This window comes from Gracilinanus agilis, chromosome 3 (genome assembly GCF_016433145.1).
Source record: "Gracilinanus agilis isolate LMUSP501 chromosome 3, AgileGrace, whole genome shotgun sequence".
Taxonomy (NCBI): Eukaryota; Metazoa; Chordata; class Mammalia; order Didelphimorphia; family Didelphidae; genus Gracilinanus; species Gracilinanus agilis.
In genome coordinates, this window is record NC_058132.1 from 49,921,200 (window position 1) to 49,942,230 (window position 21,031).

A 21,031-nucleotide genomic window follows, 5' to 3' on the forward strand; every position below is an offset into this window, starting at 1 on the left:
TCTTCTTCTTCTTCTTCTTCTTCTTCTTCTCCTTCTCCTTCTCCTTCTCCTTCTCCTTCTCCTTCTCCTTCTCCTTCTCCTTCTCCTTCTCCTTCTCCTTCTCCTCCTCCTCCTCCTCCTCCTCCTTCTCCTCTTCCTCTTCCTCCTCATCCCCCTTCTCCTTCTTCTCCTCCTTCTCTTTCTCTTTCTCCTCCTCCTTCTTCTTCATTTCTTTCCTTCTTTTCCTGTGATTTCATCATCTAGGGAGCTCCTGATAGAGAATATGGAGCTAATACAGTCTCTAGCAATTTAAGAACCAATCTGGGCAATGAAGAGATTAAGTGACTTGCCCAGAGTCATATAATCCATATTTTCTCAGAGGTTGGACTTCAGCCCTAGTCTTCCTAAATCCAGTGAAAATTTTGGATGTATTATACCACACTGTCTAGCCTTAGTGGAACTTTTGGATAGTTTGCAAGTTGGGGGTGGGGGTGGGAAGGTCCCCTACACCTCCATATCTGAGCCCATCCTATACACACTCACACACACACACACACACACACACACACACACACACCCCTACCTTCTGGAGTCTGCCAACCCCATTCCTCAAGCCCCAACCTAGTCTCAGTCTTCTCTCTTCTCTTCACATAAGGCTTCCTCCTTTGGAAGATTAACTTGGATGTCTTCTCCCACCATCCTCTCCTTGGGTAGGTGGCTAGGTTTGGTCATTACCTCCAGCACCTTCACCTACCTGGTGCCTGGATGCCAGGATAGTTGACTCTGCCTGAAGTAAGGGCAACAGGTGAACCCTATGTATTATGCCCACCAAGACCTGGGATTCTGAACCAGGAAAGAAAAAGGGATGGAGGAGAGAGGAGCGTTTGGTTGGGGTTAATTGTCAATGAAACTGAATGAAGAAACAGGTCAGGACAATATATCAGAAGAACAGTTGGAGTTTTAGGCAGCAGGAGAAGGTAGGATAGTCCACTGAGAAGGGTTCAGGAGATAGAGAATTAAAGGTGAATGGGACCTTTATATAAAGACTCAGTGTGCTTTTTTTCCAGGCTCTTACCAGCCTTACTAGCCATAGTTTAGACTTATAGAATATCAGAGCCAGAAGGGAACTTGTGATCTTCTTGTCCAGTGGTGTCAAACTCAAGTAGAAATGGTGGCCATCAAATGATACATTGAGATACATCTTAACTTAGAAAAGCATATATCTACATTATCTACATTCTATTGCATTTTTTGTTAAAGATTTCCCAATTCCATTTTAGTCTAATTTGGTTCTTGTAGGCAATGCTGTGTTTGTTACCTTTGATATAGTCCAATCTCCTCATCTGATATTGAATGAAACAAATTGAAAGGTGACATGTAAATTTTTCATAGTTTTACAACTGGAATAGAATTCACCTAGTTATTCCTTAGCCTCTTTAGTTGGCTTTCCTGCCTCCCATCTATTCTCTCTTTAATGTTTCCCTCATACCACTGATCAAATAGCCTTTCCAATCCTCTATAAACCTGAAAGCACAATGTAAAATTGTAACTTTGGGGGAGGAAGAATGAAACAGTGATACAAATGTTGAATTTTATGCTGGGGACCTGTTTTCAAATCTTGACTCTTTCCCTTGTGTCTCAACCTATGAGAATCTGGTCAAGTCATTTACCTTCCCTTGCCCTCATGTTGGTTCCTCGTCATTCAGAAACTAGACAAGACATCCTATTTGTGTTCAAATGACTTGACCATCATCAAACAAATGGAAGATCCCAGCTCAGGTACCCATTTGCATTTTGAGAAGCTCATTTTTCATCTCCTCCTTTGAACATCCCAAGATATCTTTAGTTGGCAATCAGCTAATTAGAAGATGGTCCATCAGACCCTCAAACCTTCTGTAACCTAATAGGTGAAATTCTGCGTGTATCCCAGTAAAGTATCATTGCAGAACTTTCCTGTTAGCCAGAGTCTATGAAAGGACCACATTCTTCAGGACAAAGAGAATTTAAAAATCTATACTCAGGAATTCTCCCTAATATATAGGAATTGATGTAGAGTCTTTATAATCCAGGATGATGATATAAAAATAATACAGCATATGAAAAATAAATTCTGACACTACCTACTGCTCCTACCTACCACTGCCCTCAGAAATGAAGAGAAAGGCTAATCCTGTGTACTAGGCCACCACCACACTAGAATAAACTTCCCATCTCCATCTGTGGAAATCCTTCCCTTCCTTCAAGATTCAAATCAGATACCAGGGACTGCCCCATGAAGGCTTCCCTGTCTAGCCTTCTTTTCTATCAGGATAAAGGTAGTTTCTCCCTCTTTGAATTCTTTATTACACCATTAAGCCCAAAGGGTACTAACACAAAATACAGAGACAAAAAGGTCCCTGAGGGGCACCTAGTTCAACCTCCTTCAAGGAAGAAACTTGAGGACCAGGAAATTTTAGAGACTTAGAACTATAGATGCAGAGGTAGGAGGCCATCAAGTCTAACTCCTTCATTTCAAAGAAATAAATAGAAGTTTAAATGACTCAATGAGGTCCCCAATGCAGATGGCATCTCAAGTGGGATTTGAATTCAGGTCCTCTGATTAAAATTACTATAAAATTTAGACCTCCTAACCTCACTCTCCTTGTATCCTAGTTATATGGGTACTTATCCTTCTCTCCATCAGATCATAAACTCCTCATGGGCACATTCAGAGATTACTCTGGTAGCCTGATGTTGACCACCTTGTATACAATAGGTGCTTAACCAGGAATTCTCCTTCTTCCGTCTCCAGCCTGCTCTCCTCTAGGGCAAGAAAATAGAGGAAAAATAAAGGGAGTACCCTGCCCAGCCCTCTCCCTCTCATAGGTCACCTTCACTCTCCACCAGTGGGTACTCAACAGCTCCTGAGGAGGTCACAGTCTTGACTACCTCATCCAAGGTGGAATCTTTGGCCAATGTGGTGATATCTGGGTTCATGAAAAGTTCAGTGGTCACCTGGTGGGAGCTGAGGACAAAGGAGACCCAGTCAGGGAAGTAGCAAGGACTGACCCCTTAGGCAGAAATACAACTTTTTTGTGGCCATTGGAATCTGGGAGAGGAGAGTACCATGTCCAAGAGGGAAAAAACTCCTTTGAGTTTAGATCAGAGACAGAAGATGTAAAGGATCACCAGAGCTGAGTAAGGATGATTAAAGTTGGAAGAGTCCTTAGAACAGACTGAGCTGGGAGGGCCCTTAGAACCCAGAATATTATAACTGGGAGGATCCTTAGAACAGAGAATGACCAAGCTGGGAGCAACCTTAGAACAGAGAATGTCAGAGCTAGGGAAGCTCTTACAGAAGACAGAATATCAGAACCAGGAGGATTGTAAGATAATGGTTCTAGAGCTAGACAAGACTTTAGAGGCTGTCTAGTCCAACTCACTCATTCTACAGATGAGAACACTGAGGAGCAGAGGAAAGACAGTGGCAGAAATGGAGCCTGGGCCCCGGTCCTTAGCCTCTACTCCAGGGTTCTTGCTGGGACAAGCCCTGCTGTGGGAGACTCTCATGCCTTCCTCCCACCCCACCAGCTAGCAATGGTTAGGACTCACTTGAGTTTTCGACCTCTGACCCGAGGCAAATATGGTAGCTTCTTAGCAATAATAATGTTCTCATAGAAGGAGGGCTGGCACTTCTGAGCCACAGCATTGGCCATAAGTACAGCCATCAAGACAGGCAGCACATGGACAAACTGGCCTGTGAGCTCAAAGGCCAGCAAGGCTGTAGAGATGGTATGAGTCACAGCTCCTGAGAAGGCAGCAGCTCCTGTCAAGGAGATGGTGGAAAAACAGTCCATGAACTAAGATGGGAGTCAGATCCAGATCCCCAAACCAAACCTCCTCTCTGTCTCCTAGAATTTATGGGTTTAAGACCAGCAATACATCTCAATAGATAGAGATCTAGGTCTGGAGATGGGAGGTCCTAGATTCAAATCTGGTCTTAGACTGAGCTATGTAACCCTGGGCAATCACTTAACCCCAATTGCCTAACCCTTACCATTCTTTTACCCTGGAACCAATACTTGGTATTGCTCCAAAGACAGAAGGTAAGGATTTTCTTTTTTTATAAAAAGGGTAGCAGAGAGAAGTCAATACCCAGGACCTAAGACTCAAGTAAGAGAGAGGCTGAGAAGCTCCCAGAAATAGGAGGAAACTTTGAAAAGGACTTTTTTTTCTTCACCAGGATTGGCTTCAGACCATTTCCATGGAAGACCTTTGGCCTGAGCCTGTCCCAGGTTCAGATTCCTGTGCCTCTCAGGCCTGGCACAGCATGCTATATCTTGTTTATGAATCCCTAACCATGGCTAGGTGCTCCTTAAACTGCCCCAAAGGCTCAGGCATGGCTGATGTTCTTTGGTCACGTGGGGAGATTTACCTGCCAGAGCATATGCACCAGGTATGATGACATTGATGACCCCATCATCTGTCCTGATGCCTTCTGGGAAGATAAAGGCTAGGATCTCACCAAAAATTCGTCCAATGGCAGCCCCTGGCAAAGGTTGGGAAAGGGTTGAGAAGTGAGGCAGGATCTGACCTACTGCCCAAGAGTCCTCAATAGCTTTTCAAATGTTGCTGGGCCAGTCACTTAACCCCAAATGCCTAGCCCTTATCTCTCTTCTGCCTTGGAATCAATACTTAGTGGTAATTCTAATATAGAGGGGATTAAAAAAAATAAAGGTAAAAAAAAAAAACAGAGAATAGTCTCAATCAGACAATTCTCCAGAGCTCTAGCACTTGGAATCACAGAAATATAAACTCATAGCTTTAAGAGTTTGAAAGGATTTTGGAAAGCACTGAATCCAACCCCTTTATTTTACAGATGGGAAAACAGGTCTATTAATTAAGTTTAAGTAACTTGCCCATGGTTCCATGTAGGATCATAGCTTTAAAGCTGAAGGAGACCTTCGATATCATGCTGTCCATCCCTCATGTTTACAGATGAGGAAAATGAAGGACAGGGACTCTACATTGCCCAGGATCACAGAACTAAGTGTTTAAGACAGGAAGTATCCCTAAGATTTCCTGCCTCTAAGCCCAGATTTCTCTCCTCTCTGATATCTAGTCCATTCTGCCAGAGCAAGAGTCCTCCCTATTATACATATCCTCTATCCCTGGGTCCTTAATTTCTCCCCTTGGAACCAAGGTTTTCCTCCTCCCAGGGGACAACCCTACAAATACTTGAAGGCAGTTATCGTGCATGATGTGCCTGAGCCTTCTCTTCTCTAAGTTAAACATCCCCAGTTCCTTCAACCAGTCCTAGAATAGCAACATCTCTGGTCATCTCCTCACTACTCTGGTTGGCTTCCTTGAGATATGTGCCATGTTGTTTTAGGTTTTCTTCACCTTCCATCTTAGAATCACTGCTGTGTTTAGGCTCCAAGGGAGAAGAGTGGGGAGGGCTAGGCAATTGGGGTTAAGTGATTTACTCAGAGTCACCCAGTCAGGAACTGTCTGGGATCAAATTCAAAACTAGAACCTCTCGGGTTCTCTATCCACTCTCTATCCACTGAGCTTCCTAGCTGCCCCTGGGATATGCTCCATGTTGACATTTTCTCTGTAATGTGGTACTCAGAATTGAATAGAATGTTCTAGGTTTGACTAGGACACAGTGCATGGGGACTTATCCCCTCCCTCATTCTGGATGCTCTACCTCTGTTAAAGGACCTAAAGTTGCACCTTTAAAGCTTTCCTAATGCCTCACACTATTTCTAACCCACGGGACCTCTTCTACAAAGGTTTGCAGAGTGAATGAATGACTTCCGGGGCATTTCTAGGTTTCAGGCCTCTTCTACACATAAAGGGCAAAGGGAAAGCATCTTTGCAAGTTAAGGGACAGACAGTACCAACCCCCTCTGGGCCCTCTAGACTCACCATAGATAAATACAGGCATGAAGTACCCAGCTGGCATAGGAATCGTAGTAGCCAGAATCAGCATCCAAAACTGTGGGCAGAGTGAGGGCCCCGGGGTAACAGCAGGCTAGTCTAGGGGGCAGGCCTAGTAGGTGGGAGATGGGGAGGAGGGAGGGAGAGAGGGCTGAAGGGAGGGAAGATCTTGGGCTGGAAGCAGGCAGGATAATGGGTGTAGGGTAGGATAGGGAAATGTGCCATGATGGAGGAGGCTGGGGACAGGCAATGCATGTCCAAGTCATGTCCTCCTTTCCACATGGCCCTGGTAGTGCAAAGAACAGTACCAAGAGGCCCAACACCCACGTGGAGGTCATCCACCTCATCTCTCTGAATAGTGCATTGGCTCATTAGAGCACACATCTAAAGCTGGCAGGAACCCAGAGGTCACGAGCTCCAATCCACTTGTGGTGCAGATGAGGAAAGGAGACCCAGGAAATGAAATGACTTGGCTAGGGTCAAGAACTGGGTTTCAGAGCTGGGTTTCTAAGCCATGTCCTCTGGCCCCAGAGCCCTAGGTCTTTCCCCAAGCCCACCCACATATGCAACCTAAACCACAGCAGCTCTGAGTGGTCAGAGAAGTAAGTGGGGGGAAGAGTTGGGGAAGTACCAGGTTAGACTTAGGTGACAAGGAAGTCAAGGGGGAAGAGGTGGGACACTTACCTTCATGGCCAGGAAGAAGCAAAGGGTGCCAAAGATGGTAAACTGGGGATGGTACCATTCAAACCACAGGTTTTGGGGATCTACTTCTTGGGGCCATTCAGGGGTGGAATTCCGGGATAGCAGAGCCCAGGATCGGTTGTCAAGCAGTGAATTCAAGTACAAATTCATAGACAACTGGGGGTAGAGATGGGAAAAATAATCACTGAATAGATGTCCTTCTTTGCTTCCCCCATACCTTCCTCTCTTTCTTTATATCTCCCCCTCCCAGAGTCTCCAAACTCCTCCAGAGAGCCTTCCCTGGCCACTCCTCCTGACCCCTGCTCACAGTGATCTTGACTTCCTCTGAACTATTGTACCCATCACTGTCTGCACTCCTCACACCTAGAAGCAGTTAGAAAGACCTGAGCTCAAATCCAGCATCAGATATCTATTAGCTATGTGGTCCTAGACAAATCACTTTACCTGTCTGCCTCAGTTTCCTCAACTATAAAATGGGGATAATAGTAAAACCTCCTTCACAGAGTTGTTATAAGGATCAAATGAGATAACATTTATTTTTCCTTTTCCCTTAGAACCCATAATAGGTATCAGTTCTAAGGCAGAAGAGAGGTAAGGGCTAGGCAATGGGGGTTAAGTGACTTACCCAAGGTTATACAGGTAGGAAATGTAAACTCAGGTCCTTCCAGTTCAAGATCTGGTGCTCTATCTACTGTGCCATCTAGCTGCCCTTCAGATAATATTTGTAAAAGGCTTATCAAGTGTCTGGCACATAGCAGGAGCTTAATAAATAAATGTTTCCTTCTCTTCCCCTCAATTGTCACTAAGCATGCACTGTGTGGTGTAATTGGTACCTACTTTTAGTCCTATCTCTCCACCTAGACTGTAAGCTCTTTGAGGGGAGAGAGCCTAGCTCATACTTCTCGGTAATAATGAACCCTGATGAGATATGAGGGGAGGGAGAGCATTAGAGTTAGGGTAAGGGGACTCATTTCAGTCTCCTCATTTCCCTCTTACCCTGGATGCCATGAATCTCCCCAGGCTGTGTGGGTAGGTGATGGAAGCCAGCACCAGTGCTGCCAGGGCTGAGTACAGAGGTTTTCTGGAAGAGAGAGCAAAGTGTGGTGGCAAAAAAATGGAAAATGAGGGGATGCCCTTCAATTGGGGAATGGTTGAACAAATTGTGGTATATGCTGGTGATGGAATACTACTGTGCTCAAAGGAATAATAAAGTGGAGGAATTCCATGTGAACTGGAAAGACCTCCAGGAATTGATGCAGAGCAAAAGGAGCAGAGCCAGAGGAACATTGTACACAGAGACTGATATACTGTGGTACAATAGAATGTAATGGACTTCTGTACTAGCAGCAATGCAATGACCCAAGGCAATTCTGAAAGATTTATGGAAAGGAACGCTACCCACATTCAGATGAAGAACTACAAGTGTATCCTGGTCCTTAGCACTGGATATGGCATCCATTCAACCATAAATGCTTCTTGACTGACTAACTGGGCAAGTTCCTGGTTCACCCCACTTTCTGGGTCCCATCTACCTGTCTTCGTTTTCTCCCATTAGAATGTGAGGGGCAGGGACAGTTTTTGCTTCTCTTTGTATACCCAGCACTTAGGACAATGCCTGGCACATAGTAGGTGCTTAATACATGCTGATTGATTGATTGATTAGGCTAGGTCCTTGAGTAAGAACTGATCAGGACTAGGGACTCAAGACTGAGGAAGACTTTTAGCAGAAAACACCGTCCCATGCCCACCTCTTGCCAACCCCCTACCACCATTCTGGTTCATACTCTGTGGCAAGCAGCTTTTTGGTAATCCAGTTGGTTTGAATAAACAACACAAATTTGCGATGGCAGAAGAGGTAGGCACAGCTCATGATCCCACAGATAAACCTGAAAGGAGAGGCCAAGAGGAGCCCTGAGCCCAGCCTAGATCCCCTCCCTCTCTCCCTGCCTGGGGAACCCCAGAAATAAGTCAGCAGGACTATCACCCTCTTGTCTCCATAGAGCTGGGCTTCATAGTGGCATCTACAGAGGTTCCTTGAGGAACCTGAGGGGACTGACAGGAGCACCCTGAAGGAGAGGAGGCTTGTTCTGGGAATAACTTTCCTGCTAGGAGCCCCAGTGCCCAGCCCAGAGCCCACTCACCCTTCTGGGTCTCTGCTCCTTTTTATGCCTACTCACCCAAGCAGTACAAAGAAGAAGATCTCTGGTAGGTCGAAGGGTATATCTACCCGGAATCTCGTCTTGAAGAGGGAAGCGATGGTCTCTAGGAGAAAGGTGGGGTGGAGAGGAGTCACACCTCCCACCTTTGGCTTGCTGTACCCTGCCTCTACCCCACCACTACTTCTCAAGCACTTGCAGTGGTGTCTTCTTCATCAACATGGAATCTCCAAAACCCTTTAGCCTGGCATTCAAGACCTCATACATTTTGACTCCTGTTGACCTTGTGTTTCACTGTTCCCATAGGATCTCAGAACTGGAAGAAGCCTTAGAAGGCATGTAGGGGGCACCTAGGTAGCATAGTGGAAGAGTGCCAGGTTTAGAGTTGGGAGGACCTGGGTTCCAGTTTGACCTCAAGTACTTCCTAGCAGTGTGTGACCCTGAGCAAGTCACTTAACCCTAATATCTAGCCCTTACCATTCTTCTGCCTTGGAACCAATACTCAATTTTGATTCTAAGACAGAAGGTAAGGGTTTTGTTTTTTTTTAAAGGCATCAAGATCAGCTTAAATAACTGAGCAGGTAAATCTTCTACTATATCCTAAACAAACAGTTGTTTAGCTTCTGAGTGGAAAGTTTCAAAGATGAGGAACTCACTACCTGCCTTCTCCAAGGAATCCCATTCTACTTGGAGCTAGCCCTAATGGTTCTGACCTTTTTTCTGACATCAAACCTCTGTGGGTTCCTTTGTCCCTTCTCCTGAATCATTTCTCCTGGTTCTACCCTCTGGGGCCATGCAGCACAAGTCAAATCCCTCTTCTACCTGCTTAAAGAAGGTCCTGGGCAGCTAGATGGCTCAGTGGATTAGAAAGTCAGGTCCAGAGTCAGAAGGACCTGGGTTCAACTCTGTCCTCAGACCCTTCCTAACTGTGTGACCCTAGGCAAGTTACTTCACCCCAACTGCCAAACTCTTGCCCATCTGTCTTAGAAATGGTAGTTACTAAGACAGAAAGTAAGGGTTAAAATAAAGAAGAAGACAAAGAAGACCCTAGATTCAATAGTGGAGAAACACATCCAGTAGCTCCAAACATGTAGCTCTTAGGACTTTTCCCCAGAAAACAGTCCCTCTATGGAGATTCTCAATTTCTGCTCACCTTGCTCACTGTTGAAGACAGCCAGGAGACGGAACATGAAGGCACCACAGACCGCAGAGAAGAAGCCTCTCCAGTAATCCCATACAGCAAAGTGGGAGGACATGACCTCGATGCTGAACAGGACCCCTGTGCAGGGAGGGACCAGCCACAAGAGGCTCAAACCATCCTCTCCACCGGATCTCTGAGCTAATGGCACCCATCTTACCCCAAAGCACCCCAGTAGAAGTTCCCAGCTAGAAGAGGAAGCCTCCTTCCCACTCCCTGATGGAAAAGAGAAATAAAGAGGACCCTAGAGTCAGTGGCTCAAATCCCACCTTCCCCAGGAAGCCTTCTCTGATTAAACCCTCTTCAAAGTGTAGCAGAGAGAACCCTGAGCCTAGAGTTAGAAAATACTAGTTTAAATGATCAAGTCATAGATTTAGAGTTGGAAGGAAGGGACCTTCAAGGTCATCAGATGCAATCCCATCATTTTACAGATGAGGAAACTGAGACCTAGAGAGATGAAGTGGCTTCCCTAAGGTTAAACATGTAGGAGTAGAAGAACCAGGATTGGCACTCAAGTGACTTCCAAAGCTAGCCAGCTCTCTATCTCTGGCCCTGCATTTAGCTGTGTCACCTTAGAGAAGTCACTTCTCCTATGCATTAAGAGTCAGAGGACCTGGGATTAAATCTCATCACTACCACTCACTACCACAGCAATTACAGATGAGTAGTAGGCTCATAGGGTCATAGTTTTAGAAAATGAAGGTACCTTATAGGGCTTCAAGACCAGCCCTTTTATTTTACAGATGAGGAGGCTGAGGCCCAGAGAGAAGAAATGATTTGCCCAAAGGCCATATTGGCAGTCAGTTATTGAGCCCAAGGACTGTGATGCTAAACTGCCAGACTGAAATACTCTGGACCTCAACCTCCTCATCAGTAAAATGAGGATAATTATCCTTTTCACCATCAGTACCTTGGGGCATTGAATGAGGAGAGCACTTTGTAAAGAGCAAGAGCAATGGGGCTTATTCATTCTCTGCATTTCTATAATGCACAGAGTTTTCTACAGCAGCTAATTTAGCACTCAGATCTCATATGGTCTTATACTCCTTCCCTATGGCTTTCTTGTCTCAGCTCACCCAACTAGGTCATAAACACAGCAGGGGGAGGGACTTCACCTTCACTTTGTCTCCTGCAGAGTTTGGGGCATAAGGCACGTGCTTAAAAAGCACATACCTATTAACTAGATTCAACCAGGACCCAGTTCCCAGGGTCCCAGGCAAGAGGGTAGCTAGAGGTGGTAATCTGAGAGCTCATTCTAACCTAGAGTTAGGAAAACCAAGGGATGGTGGCCCATGGGTGTTGGAGAGGAAGGACCCTGAAGTAAGGGAGTGAGAACAGGATAGGAAAGCCCAAGGGAAGGAGAGAAGAAGGGGTTGCTGTTCTTCCCCTCTCCCCTCTAAGTCTCACCACTGAAGGGTGCCCCGAAGACAGTGGCTACACCCACTGCTGCTGCAGCCACCAACAGCTCATTCTGTTTGATCTTGTTCTGGGGGGACAGGGGAGAAGAAAAACAGAGCTGAGGCATTGGTGGTCTTATCCCCTTCCCTGCTTCCAAACACCCCCAGTTCCAATTATCCCCATCCTAAGGTATAAGACTTAGAGACCTAGAACTAAAAGGAGGCTTTAGATCATTGAATGTCCAGGAAGCAAGAAATCTTAGAACACAAAATGTCAGGGCTGAGAGGAATGTTAGAAGAGACAATGTCAAAGCTCTAAGGGATCTTAGAACACAGAATATAAAAGAAATCCAAGAATATAAAATGCCACAGCACCCAAGAATAAAAAAATGGTGGAACAAAAAATATCAGATCAAGAAGAGATCTCAAAACACATAATATCAGATCTAGGAGAGATCTTAGAAGGGAGAATAACAGAGCTGGAAGGGACCTTGGGACACAGAATGTCAGATCTAGAAAGAAACATGAAATAGAGAATGTTTGAGACAGGAAGGCTGTACAGAGCCAGAAATAAACAGTTTAATCTGTAAATCCTATCAGATCCAGCTATGGCAGATGATTATAACTAATTGATGACTCCTTTCATTATTAAAAAGTTTTCCTGTGTAATAAATCATTTTAATTTAAAGAAAAGGGGGAAACATGTGGGAAGCCAATAAGAGAATAGATAAAAACCTGAGACTCCTCCTTTGACCCCTTTTGTGATCCTTGTGATTTCTTGTTGAAAAGTATTGTGGCCTTATTGAAAAGCTTAAGGTTCCTAGCGGGCCAGCATTTAAAAGGTTAACACTCTCCCCCTTTGGCCAGGAATGCAGCTGCCTGGTATAGCCAAGGCCAAAACCTTAGCAGGTGCAATTCAACCCTGAGAAAAATATTCCCCAACTTGGCTTTCTGATAAGAACCCAGTCAAAATTCAGCCTTGGCGTTGGCCTGTTCTAAAGCCAATGAGACCTTTTGTGTTTTGATATGACACAATTTATAACTTCTGTGCATCTGCAAAGTTTTGGGGGGGTTCTTTTGTGTGAAATGAGTCTTGAAATATATATAATAAACTTCATGCTCCTTGGAGACAGAGCTGGAAGCATGAGCTAAAAGATGTTGTGTCCCTTATTTCCTTATCAACTAAACTGTCCTTATCAAATTATCAGAGATGATAAAGAGATCTCAAGAGAAGGCCCTTAGCACACAGAATGTCAGAGCTAGGCCAGAACTTAGAGCACATAATATCAAGGTTGAACAGGGGCTCAAACTAATATGATCTTGCAGTTACCCTGAACTGTCCTACCTTTACCCTCTTTCACAGAATCTCCAGCTATATCTGAGGGATTTCTACAGAAGAGTCAAATCTCTAAAGAAGATGAGCATTACACCCCTGAAAGTTCCAGAACTTACCTCATACTCTCCAAGTGCTGAAATGCGCACCCTTCCCATGTAAGCAGCAATCATGCTGGTAAGATGTGTGAAGGGACCCTGGAAGGAGAAAAAAAGTAGATGAACACATGCCCTTTAAGAGTAGGCAGTCCCACACTTATCCCAGAGGCATATATAGAAAGTGTTCCCTGCCCACCCATCACTGCCTCTCCTATCCACCTACCACTTTGCCAAGGAAGATGGTGCTACCAGCTGCTAGGGTGCAACTGAGGCCCACCACTTTAGCCCCAAAGTTCTTGATGTCCAAGTAATCCTCCAGGATTATGCCTGATAAAATGACCTTCATTTCTGGGAGTCCGGAGCCTGACAGTAGGGAGAAAGTAAGGAGTAAGGAGGTAAGTGGTTTTATTGGTCCACTTAGAGATCCAAAAGGATGGAATCCTCTATCTACTGGTCACATGCCTGGGGCAAAAACTGAGAGGGCTGAGGGTGGTATTTCCTAATTCTCTCTGTTCCCACCATATGCACACATAAACCAACCTATAATTTCAGGGAAGGAATGTAGTATAGCCTCTGGAATCTGAGGACCTGTATTCAAATCCTACCTCTAGAATTTGACCACTCTAGCCCTCAGTTTTTCATCTGTAAAATGAGAGGGTTGGACTAGATGGCTTTTGAGGTTCTTTTGAGCTCTATAGCTATGCTCTCCTCACTTCACAGATGAAGAAACTGAGGCCTGGAGGAGTAAGTGACTTGCCTAAGGTCATACAGAAAAGGATCTGCATCTGGGGCCTCTGACTCTAAACCAGATCCTCTTTTTATGAAGACATCCTGGGCTCCTATAAAGACTGCTGCAATTAGGCCTCCTCCATTTATGCAACCTTCCAGCTTTACCACCCAAGTCACAGTATTACCTTGGTCAACATCCCCCAATATATTCTATCATGGTGCAGTAGATATATAGAATAGAAATCAAGAGACCTGAGTTCTGGGTCTAGTCCTGTCATTGGCTCAATATATGATCTTATCTTCAGTAAATCTTACCTCCACGCATCCCATTCCATAGTTTCCCAGTTTATAAAATGGAGATAATGATATTTATGTGACTTTCTTCACTGAGATGATATATTCAAAAACATCTTGCAAAGCATAAACCAATATGGAAACTCAAGATACTACCATTGGTAGGCAAGCATGGGGTAAGAAGGAACATGGGTTCCAGTGGACCTAGAGTCAGAACACCTAAGTTTCAATCTTGGCTTATACACTTATTAGTTGTTTGATTATGGCTAAACCACTATCCTTCCTTAAACCTCAGTTTCCTCCATAAAAAATTTGCTTACACCGCCTTCTTCACAGAGCATTCTATAGAAACATCACCTCATTATTATTATTATTGTTATTATCAATTTCACAAGAAGAAGGGGACTTCAGGTCATGTTTCTTACCTCCAGAGAAAGGGGTGATGCTCTGGGAAAAACCAGTAGAGAAAGAGACCAGGGCTATGGGATACACAGTCCAAGAAAGGTAACGAAGCAGATGGTTGTCTCCAATTTCTCGATACAGCCACATGTGTGCTAAAAGAGGATCATGGAGGTCACAGGGCCAAAAGGCCTTGCCAGCCTCCAGTGTGATGTTTGGGAAGATGCCTTTAGCTCTTGGCTTGAGTGGGTGAGTCAATGTCAAGAGTCACCAAGAACAGGATAATGTGGAGGCTGGGGACACAAGTGGTAATGAGGACATATGGTCAGCTTCCCTCTCAGGATGGGGGTGTCTGCCTATGACTTCAGGAATTATTTTGAGCAAGTCATTTTCCTTAACTAGATCTGTTTCCCCCTCCTTAAAATGGGGAAGACTGATGACTGGACATTCTGTGTTCTAAGATTACTGAATCCCTGAACTGGGGCTTCAGAGGCTATTTAGTCAAACTCCTACCAGAACAGGAATTTCCTCTGCAATATCCTTGACAAGTGGTTGACCAACTTTTGTTTGAAAACCTCTTGATGGGCAACTCACTACCTGATCCACCAGAGGCAGCCTAAGCTGCTTGAAGAGAGTTCTAATTGTTAGGAAGTTTTCTTTACATTAAGTCAAAATATGCTTCAATGAACTTCCAACCACTTGCAAATTCTTTCTACCCTCCGGAACCAAACAGAAGTCCTTAAATCCCTTTTGCATTGGACAGCTCTAAATATAGGGATTCCTTCCCCATCATGGGTTTCAACATATCACAGGGCAGCATAAGAAATTAAATGGAAATGGGGGGAGAAGTTTTATGGAAGCCGCAGATGACATGTGAAGGTCAGCAGATGACACAGAAAAAGGTTGGAAACTCAGAAATGCATCAAATGTATATATAGGTATCCCTTCTACATTGTAGTGGTTAGGGGTGTGGTTCCCCCCCAAATCTGTATAAAACTTTTTGGCTCTCCCTTTGTACCAGAAAGAGTCTGAAGTTTTTCTTTTTCTTTTATATGATATTTACAAGACTTTATTGTAAATTTTGAGCTAAGTATGTATTTTTGAGTTTCCAAACTTTTTTGTGTCTTCTGTGGGCCTTCATGTGTCTTCTGAAGCTTCCACAAAACTTGCCAAAAATTCCCATTTAATTTTGCATGCTGACCCTTGATATATCAAAACCATCATGGCAAAAGTCATGATGTGGAAGAGATATCTGTATGTTGTCATAAAATATCAATGAATGTTATCTTTTTATATAAATATGTAGTTTTTTATAGAGATAAAATAAGTAAAAAGTTAAACTTTGCAAAAATAACACAAAAGCTAGAATTGTAGAAAGATCTTAACACTGGCCTATATATAATGTATGACCTAATACTTAATCCAAATTTTATAATAAGGTGCTGTACAAACCCCATAAAAGACAAAGAAAAAACTCAGACTTCTTCTCTGGCATGAAAGGAAGGTCAAAATGCTTCATATGGATTTTCCAGATCTTGGGGCACTGCATCATTAACCTCCTCTAATATGGAAGGGATACCTGGCCTTGCAGACAGCTCTCATGTTCTCCCTTCATCTCCTATTCCCTAAGCTTCACAATCTTAGCTCCTTCAAACTCTTCTATCCTAACATAGTCTCCAGTCCTCCTGCCATCTTGCTTGCTTTCTGCTGAATTCGACCAGATTTGTCAATGTCCTTATCATCTGGCATCCAGAACTTCAACCAACAGCCCATCCCTACCCCCAACACACACAGAGACAGACTGTGACTCATCAGAGCAGAGTGTGGCACCGATGTTCTGTATTCTAACATTCTGTGTTCTAAGAGCATTCCTAGATGAAATATTTTATGTTCCAAGCCCAAGTTGTGACATTCTGTGTTCCAAAGTGTCTCCCAACTCTAACATTCCAAGTTCTCTCCCAGCTCTGACATTCTGGGTTCTAAGGTCTCTCCCAGCTCTGACATTCTGGGTTCTAAGCTCCCGCCCAGCTCTGACATTCTCTGTTCTAAGGTCTCTCCCAACTCTGACATTCTCTGTTCTAAGGTCCCTCCCAGCTCTGACATTCTCTATTCTAAGGTCCCTCCCAGCTCTGACATTCTCTGTTCTAAGGTCTCTCCCAGCTCTGGCATTCTGTGTTCTAAGGTCCCTCCCAGCTCTGACATTCCCTGTTCTAAGGTCTCTCCCAGCTCTGACATTCTCTGTTCTAAGCTCTCTCCCAGCTCTGACATTCTCTGTTCTAAGGTCTCTCCCAGCTCTGACATTCTCTGTTCTAAGATCTCTCCCAGCTCTGACATTCTCTGTTCTAAGGTTCCTCCCAGCTCTGATGTTCTTTGACTCTGAATCTACTCTAAAGCTACTCTTCTGGTAGGAAAGACCACCCATTGGGGGTGGGGTGATAAAAGGAAAGCAGAAGGGGCAGATAGCAATGATGTGAAGGGGGCTATGGCACGTTTCCCCACACCAAGAAGCCCAGCTGAAAGATGGTACCTACAAAGCCCCTGGGCCAGGACCTTCCCTCCACCCCAAAGAGACAGAAGGACTGCTCAGGCTGGCAATGCCTAAAGTTACCATGGACGACTCTGGAGACAATGAAGTCCATGGCAAAGCTGATGAGAGCCATGAGCACTCCTAGGCCAACCAAGAAATACCAGTCTTCACCCACCCGGAAGAGCTGTTTCTTCACTCTCTCTAGAAGATCTACAAAAATGGAAGAAGCATGGTCAAGATGAGAACATTCAGAGCATCGGGATCTGGGGGGATTGGAAGACAGTGGGCCAGGCTGTGAACCCCATGACAGAGCAGAAGTCTGGCCAGCACGAGGCCAATCGCAGTGAGGGAGAGGGAAGACAGGAGAAAGTCCGGGCCAAGGTGGTACAGCTTGCCAACCTTAGGGCAAATGTGTCTAGACTCAGGTTTGGGGGGGGCAGTGGGTATGGCTGGAGAGAGCAAACACTGTAGGGAGGCATCTTGCCAAGCTAAAGGTGGCACAACGGCAGGCACAATGCCAGGGCAGCTTTCGACCCAGTCTCAGGTCTGGGAGAGCCGGAGAGCATGAATGAGGGGAGCTAGGACTAGGCAAGGGCATGCTGCCAGGCTGGAGAAGGTGGCACGGTGGGAGATGCTGTGGCCAGCCAGCCGTGGGGTCATGCTTGCATGAAGACAGGTGCCATGGCTACTTGTGCCCCACACCCCAGAGCACTGCTAGGTTGGGCTATTTATAGCCTGATGAGGAAGAGGGAGGCAGCCCTCAGTGTCCACTCCTGCTTGTCATAAATCTCCTGGAGCCAGGGCTGCTGCTGCTGCTGCTGCTAAGAGCAAACAGGGAAGCAAGAGTCACCCCACAGGTGGGTCCTCCAAGTACAGAGAACACAACTAGGATTGGGAGACAAGGCTCTGTGGAGCAGCCAGGAGACAGAGGGAGCCTCTGCCCATCCCAGAGCCCAGCAGCTCTCTTCCTCACCAGGAAGCCTGGCTCCAAGCCCTTCCCTGACCCTGAGCCCTTCACCAAGTGCCCAGGGGAGTCTTGCCATCAAGGAGATGCATCTTTCCTGGCAGGTAGTAGTGACTCAATATAACTTACACACACATAGGCCCTCTATACCCTCAGGTTATCCTCTGTGCCCAGAATACCCATCTTTGCCACCTGAATTCCTACTCTCCTTAGAGGGCCAATTCTAAAGCCACCTCCTCTAGGAAGCCTCCTCTGATGTTGGCTTGGTATGATGCCAACAACAGTACTAGTATTTAGATAGCATTTTATGCACTTGCTCAGCACTTTACAGAGATTATTACCTCATTTGTTCTTCACAACAATGCTGGGAGATCAGTACTATTATTATTTCCATTTAGCAGGGGAAGAAACCGAGGCAGAGATGAAGTGACTTGCCCAGAGTCACGAAGCAGGTCAGTGTCTGAGGTTGAATTTGAACTCAGTTCTTCCTGCCTCCAGCTAGGACCAGCACTCTTTGACTTGTCCTACCACCCAGCTCTCTCTGTAGGGTTATAGAATGGAACCCCAAGTCCCTCCATGTGCATTGATCTGGTTTCTGAGATCCCCCCCAGCCATACCTCATTTGGGGACTCTCTAATGGACTTATACACTAATATTCTGTATCCAGGCTACAAGCAATGCCATCTTCTCTCCCTCCTAGACTGGAAGCTACTCGAGGGAAACCTCATCTTAACTGGCTCTGCTGCCCAGCCCTGAGCTCTGGGCTCTTGACAAAGAAGCAGGTCAGCCCAGGTTTGGCCAAGAGATCAGGCTGACCTTGCAGATAGAGAGCAGAGCCTGAGAGGCCCAAGATCTGAGTACCAGTCCTGCCTCTGACCTTCCCTGGCTGTGGGACCTTGGGCAAGACTCTCAGTGGCCCAGGCAATTTGATCAGAATGTGAAATTTCCAAGCAGCGGCCAATCTATACTGGCAAAGGGGGTTTCCTCACCTGGAAGTTCTCTACATAGATGAAATCACAGGTCAGGTCTCCCACCCTGGGAAAAAGTCATTGTCCAAACAATCTCTCTCTCTCTCTCCCCTGCTCCCCTCTCTCTATCTCTGTCTCTATCTCTGTCTCTCTGTCTCTCTCCTCTCTCTCCTGTTTCTCCCTCTCTGTCTCTCCCTTTCTCTCAGCTCTCTCTTTCCCTCTGTCTCTGTCCTATTCTCCTTTTCTTTCCCTTTCTCTCTTCTCTCTCCCTCTCTCCCTCTCCCTCTTTCCTCCTTCCCTCTTTCCCTCTCTTTTTCTCTCCTTTCTGTCTCTTCTCCCTTCCTCCCTCTCTCTCTCCCTCTTTCCTCCTCCCTCTTTCCCTCTCTTTCTCTCTCTCCTCTCTCTCTTCTCCCTTCCTCTCTCTCTCTCCTCTCTTCTCTCTTCCTCCCCTTCTTTCCGCCCTCTCTCTCCCTCTCTTCCTCCCTCTCACCTTCCCTATTTCTCTCCCTCCCTGTCTCTCTGTCTCTGTCTCTGTCTCTCTTTCTCTCTGTCTCTCTGTTCACCCCTCACTGGCCTTGGCTGTTTAGTGCCCCCAAGAAGAAGGAAGTAGAGTTTCAGGCTCTCTTGGCACATGAGGCCTCATGCCACCCGGCCTGCTGCTTAGAGCGACCACTGTGGTGCCACCCTGACTACTTTCCCAGAGAGGGGATGAGCACAAGTGGGTGAGGAGGCAACACCTCCCACTGCTCTGTGGTACCCCAAAAGCTTAGGCAGCCAAGGTGGGGGAGGAGGCAGAGAGGTGGGAGGCCAGATGATGCCTGACTCCAAAGGACAGAAACCTGTTACTGCTCCCTCCCTGTTCTTGCAGGCAACCTCAGCAAGTTGGGGAGCCCCCCTTTTCCTTATTCCCAGGAGATAGATGCCAGGCAGTGACAGTGCAGGGGGCAGATGAAAGGGGGCTGGCAGCTTGCCCGTCTGTCCAGCTCAGGGGCTGAGATTACAGGCTGGGTCCTAGGGGAGGGGATATTTTTAGGGGGTGAGGTGGCCCCAGATAGAGAGACAGAGAGAGAGTCAGGACAGGCCACTAAAAAAGGCAGCAGGGAATGGAATTCGTTGGAGGAGGAGGGCCAAAGAAAGCAATGCTGAGAGAGAGAAGTGGAGAGGTCAGAAGAAAAGGCAGGACCCAAACACCCCATGACCCTGGCCCTTGCTCCCTTGGAGGGTTTGGCTGTCTCTTACCTCTGATTCGGCGCTGGGCCCTGGGGCAGGGACCCCATAGCTCTTGCAAGGCCACAGGACTCCCTGAAGACCCCTCACGAAGTCCCACTAGATCTTCCATCACAGGACCCTGCTTGGATAGAGAGGAGAACCCCAGTGGGCAGCCCGCCCCCTCCCTGTACCCCTGAGAATTGTGCCTCCCTCTTTTTTTTTCAAACCCTTAACCTTCTCAGTATCAGCTCTAAGCCAGAAGAGCAGCAAAGGCTAGACAATGGGGGTTAAGTGACTTGTCCAGAGTCACACAGCTGGGAAGTATCTGAGACCAGATTTGAATCCAGGTCCTCCTGACTGTAGGCCTGGTCACTCTGTCCACTGGGCTCCCTGGCTGCCCCATGCCTCCCTCTTCTGATCCTGTGGTCTCCCTCTCCTAGCAGTGACCACCCTCTCACACCCCACCCCTAGCACCCCCCCAACTCAGCCAGTCTCCAGCCTGAAACCCAGCTCAGCTGGATCAAGGTGGAGCAGAAAGAAGGGCTGCTTTGCCAGGGACTTCTTTGGGCCTTAGGAGCCTCCTGGGAAACAGGAAGGGGCTGGAGCCAACCATTGCTGAGGCTCCTTCAGATCACACAGTCTCTGGTCTAAGAGTCTGGGATTCCGGCCCCCCATGGAAGGCCCATTTCAGAGCCTGCTCTGGTCAGTCTGTAGATTCCACAGAGGAGGATTCTGAGCTCGAGGACAGATGAGGAGGCGGCTTTGTGCTTCTGTGTATGTGGGTAGTGGGGGCAGCAGACAGCCCAGGACAATTCTCTGCATGTGCCCCTCTGGGCTGGCAGCAGGAAGAGCAGCCCTAACCTACAGAGTGGGCTCCCTGGGCCCCCTCTCTCCTCTGCCCCTGTCCCCTCTGCCCGACCCCCGGGACTGGCCTCCTGGCTCCCTCCTGGCTGTCTCTGCCCAGCCCAGACAGCCTCCTGGAGCAGAAGAGCTGTTAGACAGACTAGACTGGGTGCGGGAATAAAAGCAGACACCCCCTTCTTCCCAATGGAATGGGGGTGCAGCTTGGTGGGGATGGGGGGCAGTGGTCAGTGCTTGGGCAGGATCTAAAGGACAGCTCTGCCCACCTCCCCTCCAGCCCCTAGGGGAGAAGCCT

The 21,031-nt window shown here is 46.6% G+C and overlaps 2 protein-coding genes across 4 annotated transcripts in view; one reads left to right on the forward strand and one right to left on the reverse strand.

The window, feature by feature from the left end:
- The window catches only part of LOC123240322 (chloride channel protein ClC-Kb-like), a 22,168-nt gene extending 2,156 nt beyond the window's left edge, over positions 1–20,012 (reverse strand). Inside the window, exons 1-16 of one of the 3 annotated variants that reach the window (XM_044667767.1) lie at positions 19,906–20,012; positions 16,816–16,944; positions 14,234–14,362; positions 13,009–13,148; positions 12,807–12,884; positions 11,365–11,443; positions 9,913–10,038; positions 8,781–8,865; positions 8,388–8,489; positions 7,600–7,684; positions 6,586–6,759; positions 5,890–5,959; positions 4,394–4,507; positions 3,571–3,784; positions 2,850–2,983; positions 734–822 (exon numbers count right to left, since the gene is read on the reverse strand). In XM_044667767.1, the coding sequence (XP_044523702.1) occupies positions 734–822; positions 2,850–2,983; positions 3,571–3,784; positions 4,394–4,507; positions 5,890–5,959; positions 6,586–6,759; positions 7,600–7,684; positions 8,388–8,489; positions 8,781–8,865; positions 9,913–10,038; positions 11,365–11,443; positions 12,807–12,884; positions 13,009–13,148; positions 14,234–14,362; positions 16,816–16,944; positions 19,906–20,005 (1,848 nt within the window). In that variant the 5' untranslated portion in view covers positions 20,006–20,012. The remainder of the gene's footprint in view (positions 1–733; positions 823–2,849; positions 2,984–3,570; positions 3,785–4,393; positions 4,508–5,889; positions 5,960–6,585; positions 6,760–7,599; positions 7,685–8,387; positions 8,490–8,780; positions 8,866–9,912; positions 10,039–11,364; positions 11,444–12,806; positions 12,885–13,008; positions 13,149–14,233; positions 14,363–16,815; positions 16,945–19,905) is intronic. The other 2 variants (XM_044667770.1, XM_044667769.1) reach the window with 2 other exon arrangements.
- KAZN (kazrin, periplakin interacting protein) overlaps positions 1–21,031 on the forward strand; it is a 621,239-nt gene that overhangs the window by 228,073 nt on the left and 372,135 nt on the right. The gene's annotated exons all lie outside the window — the stretch shown is intronic.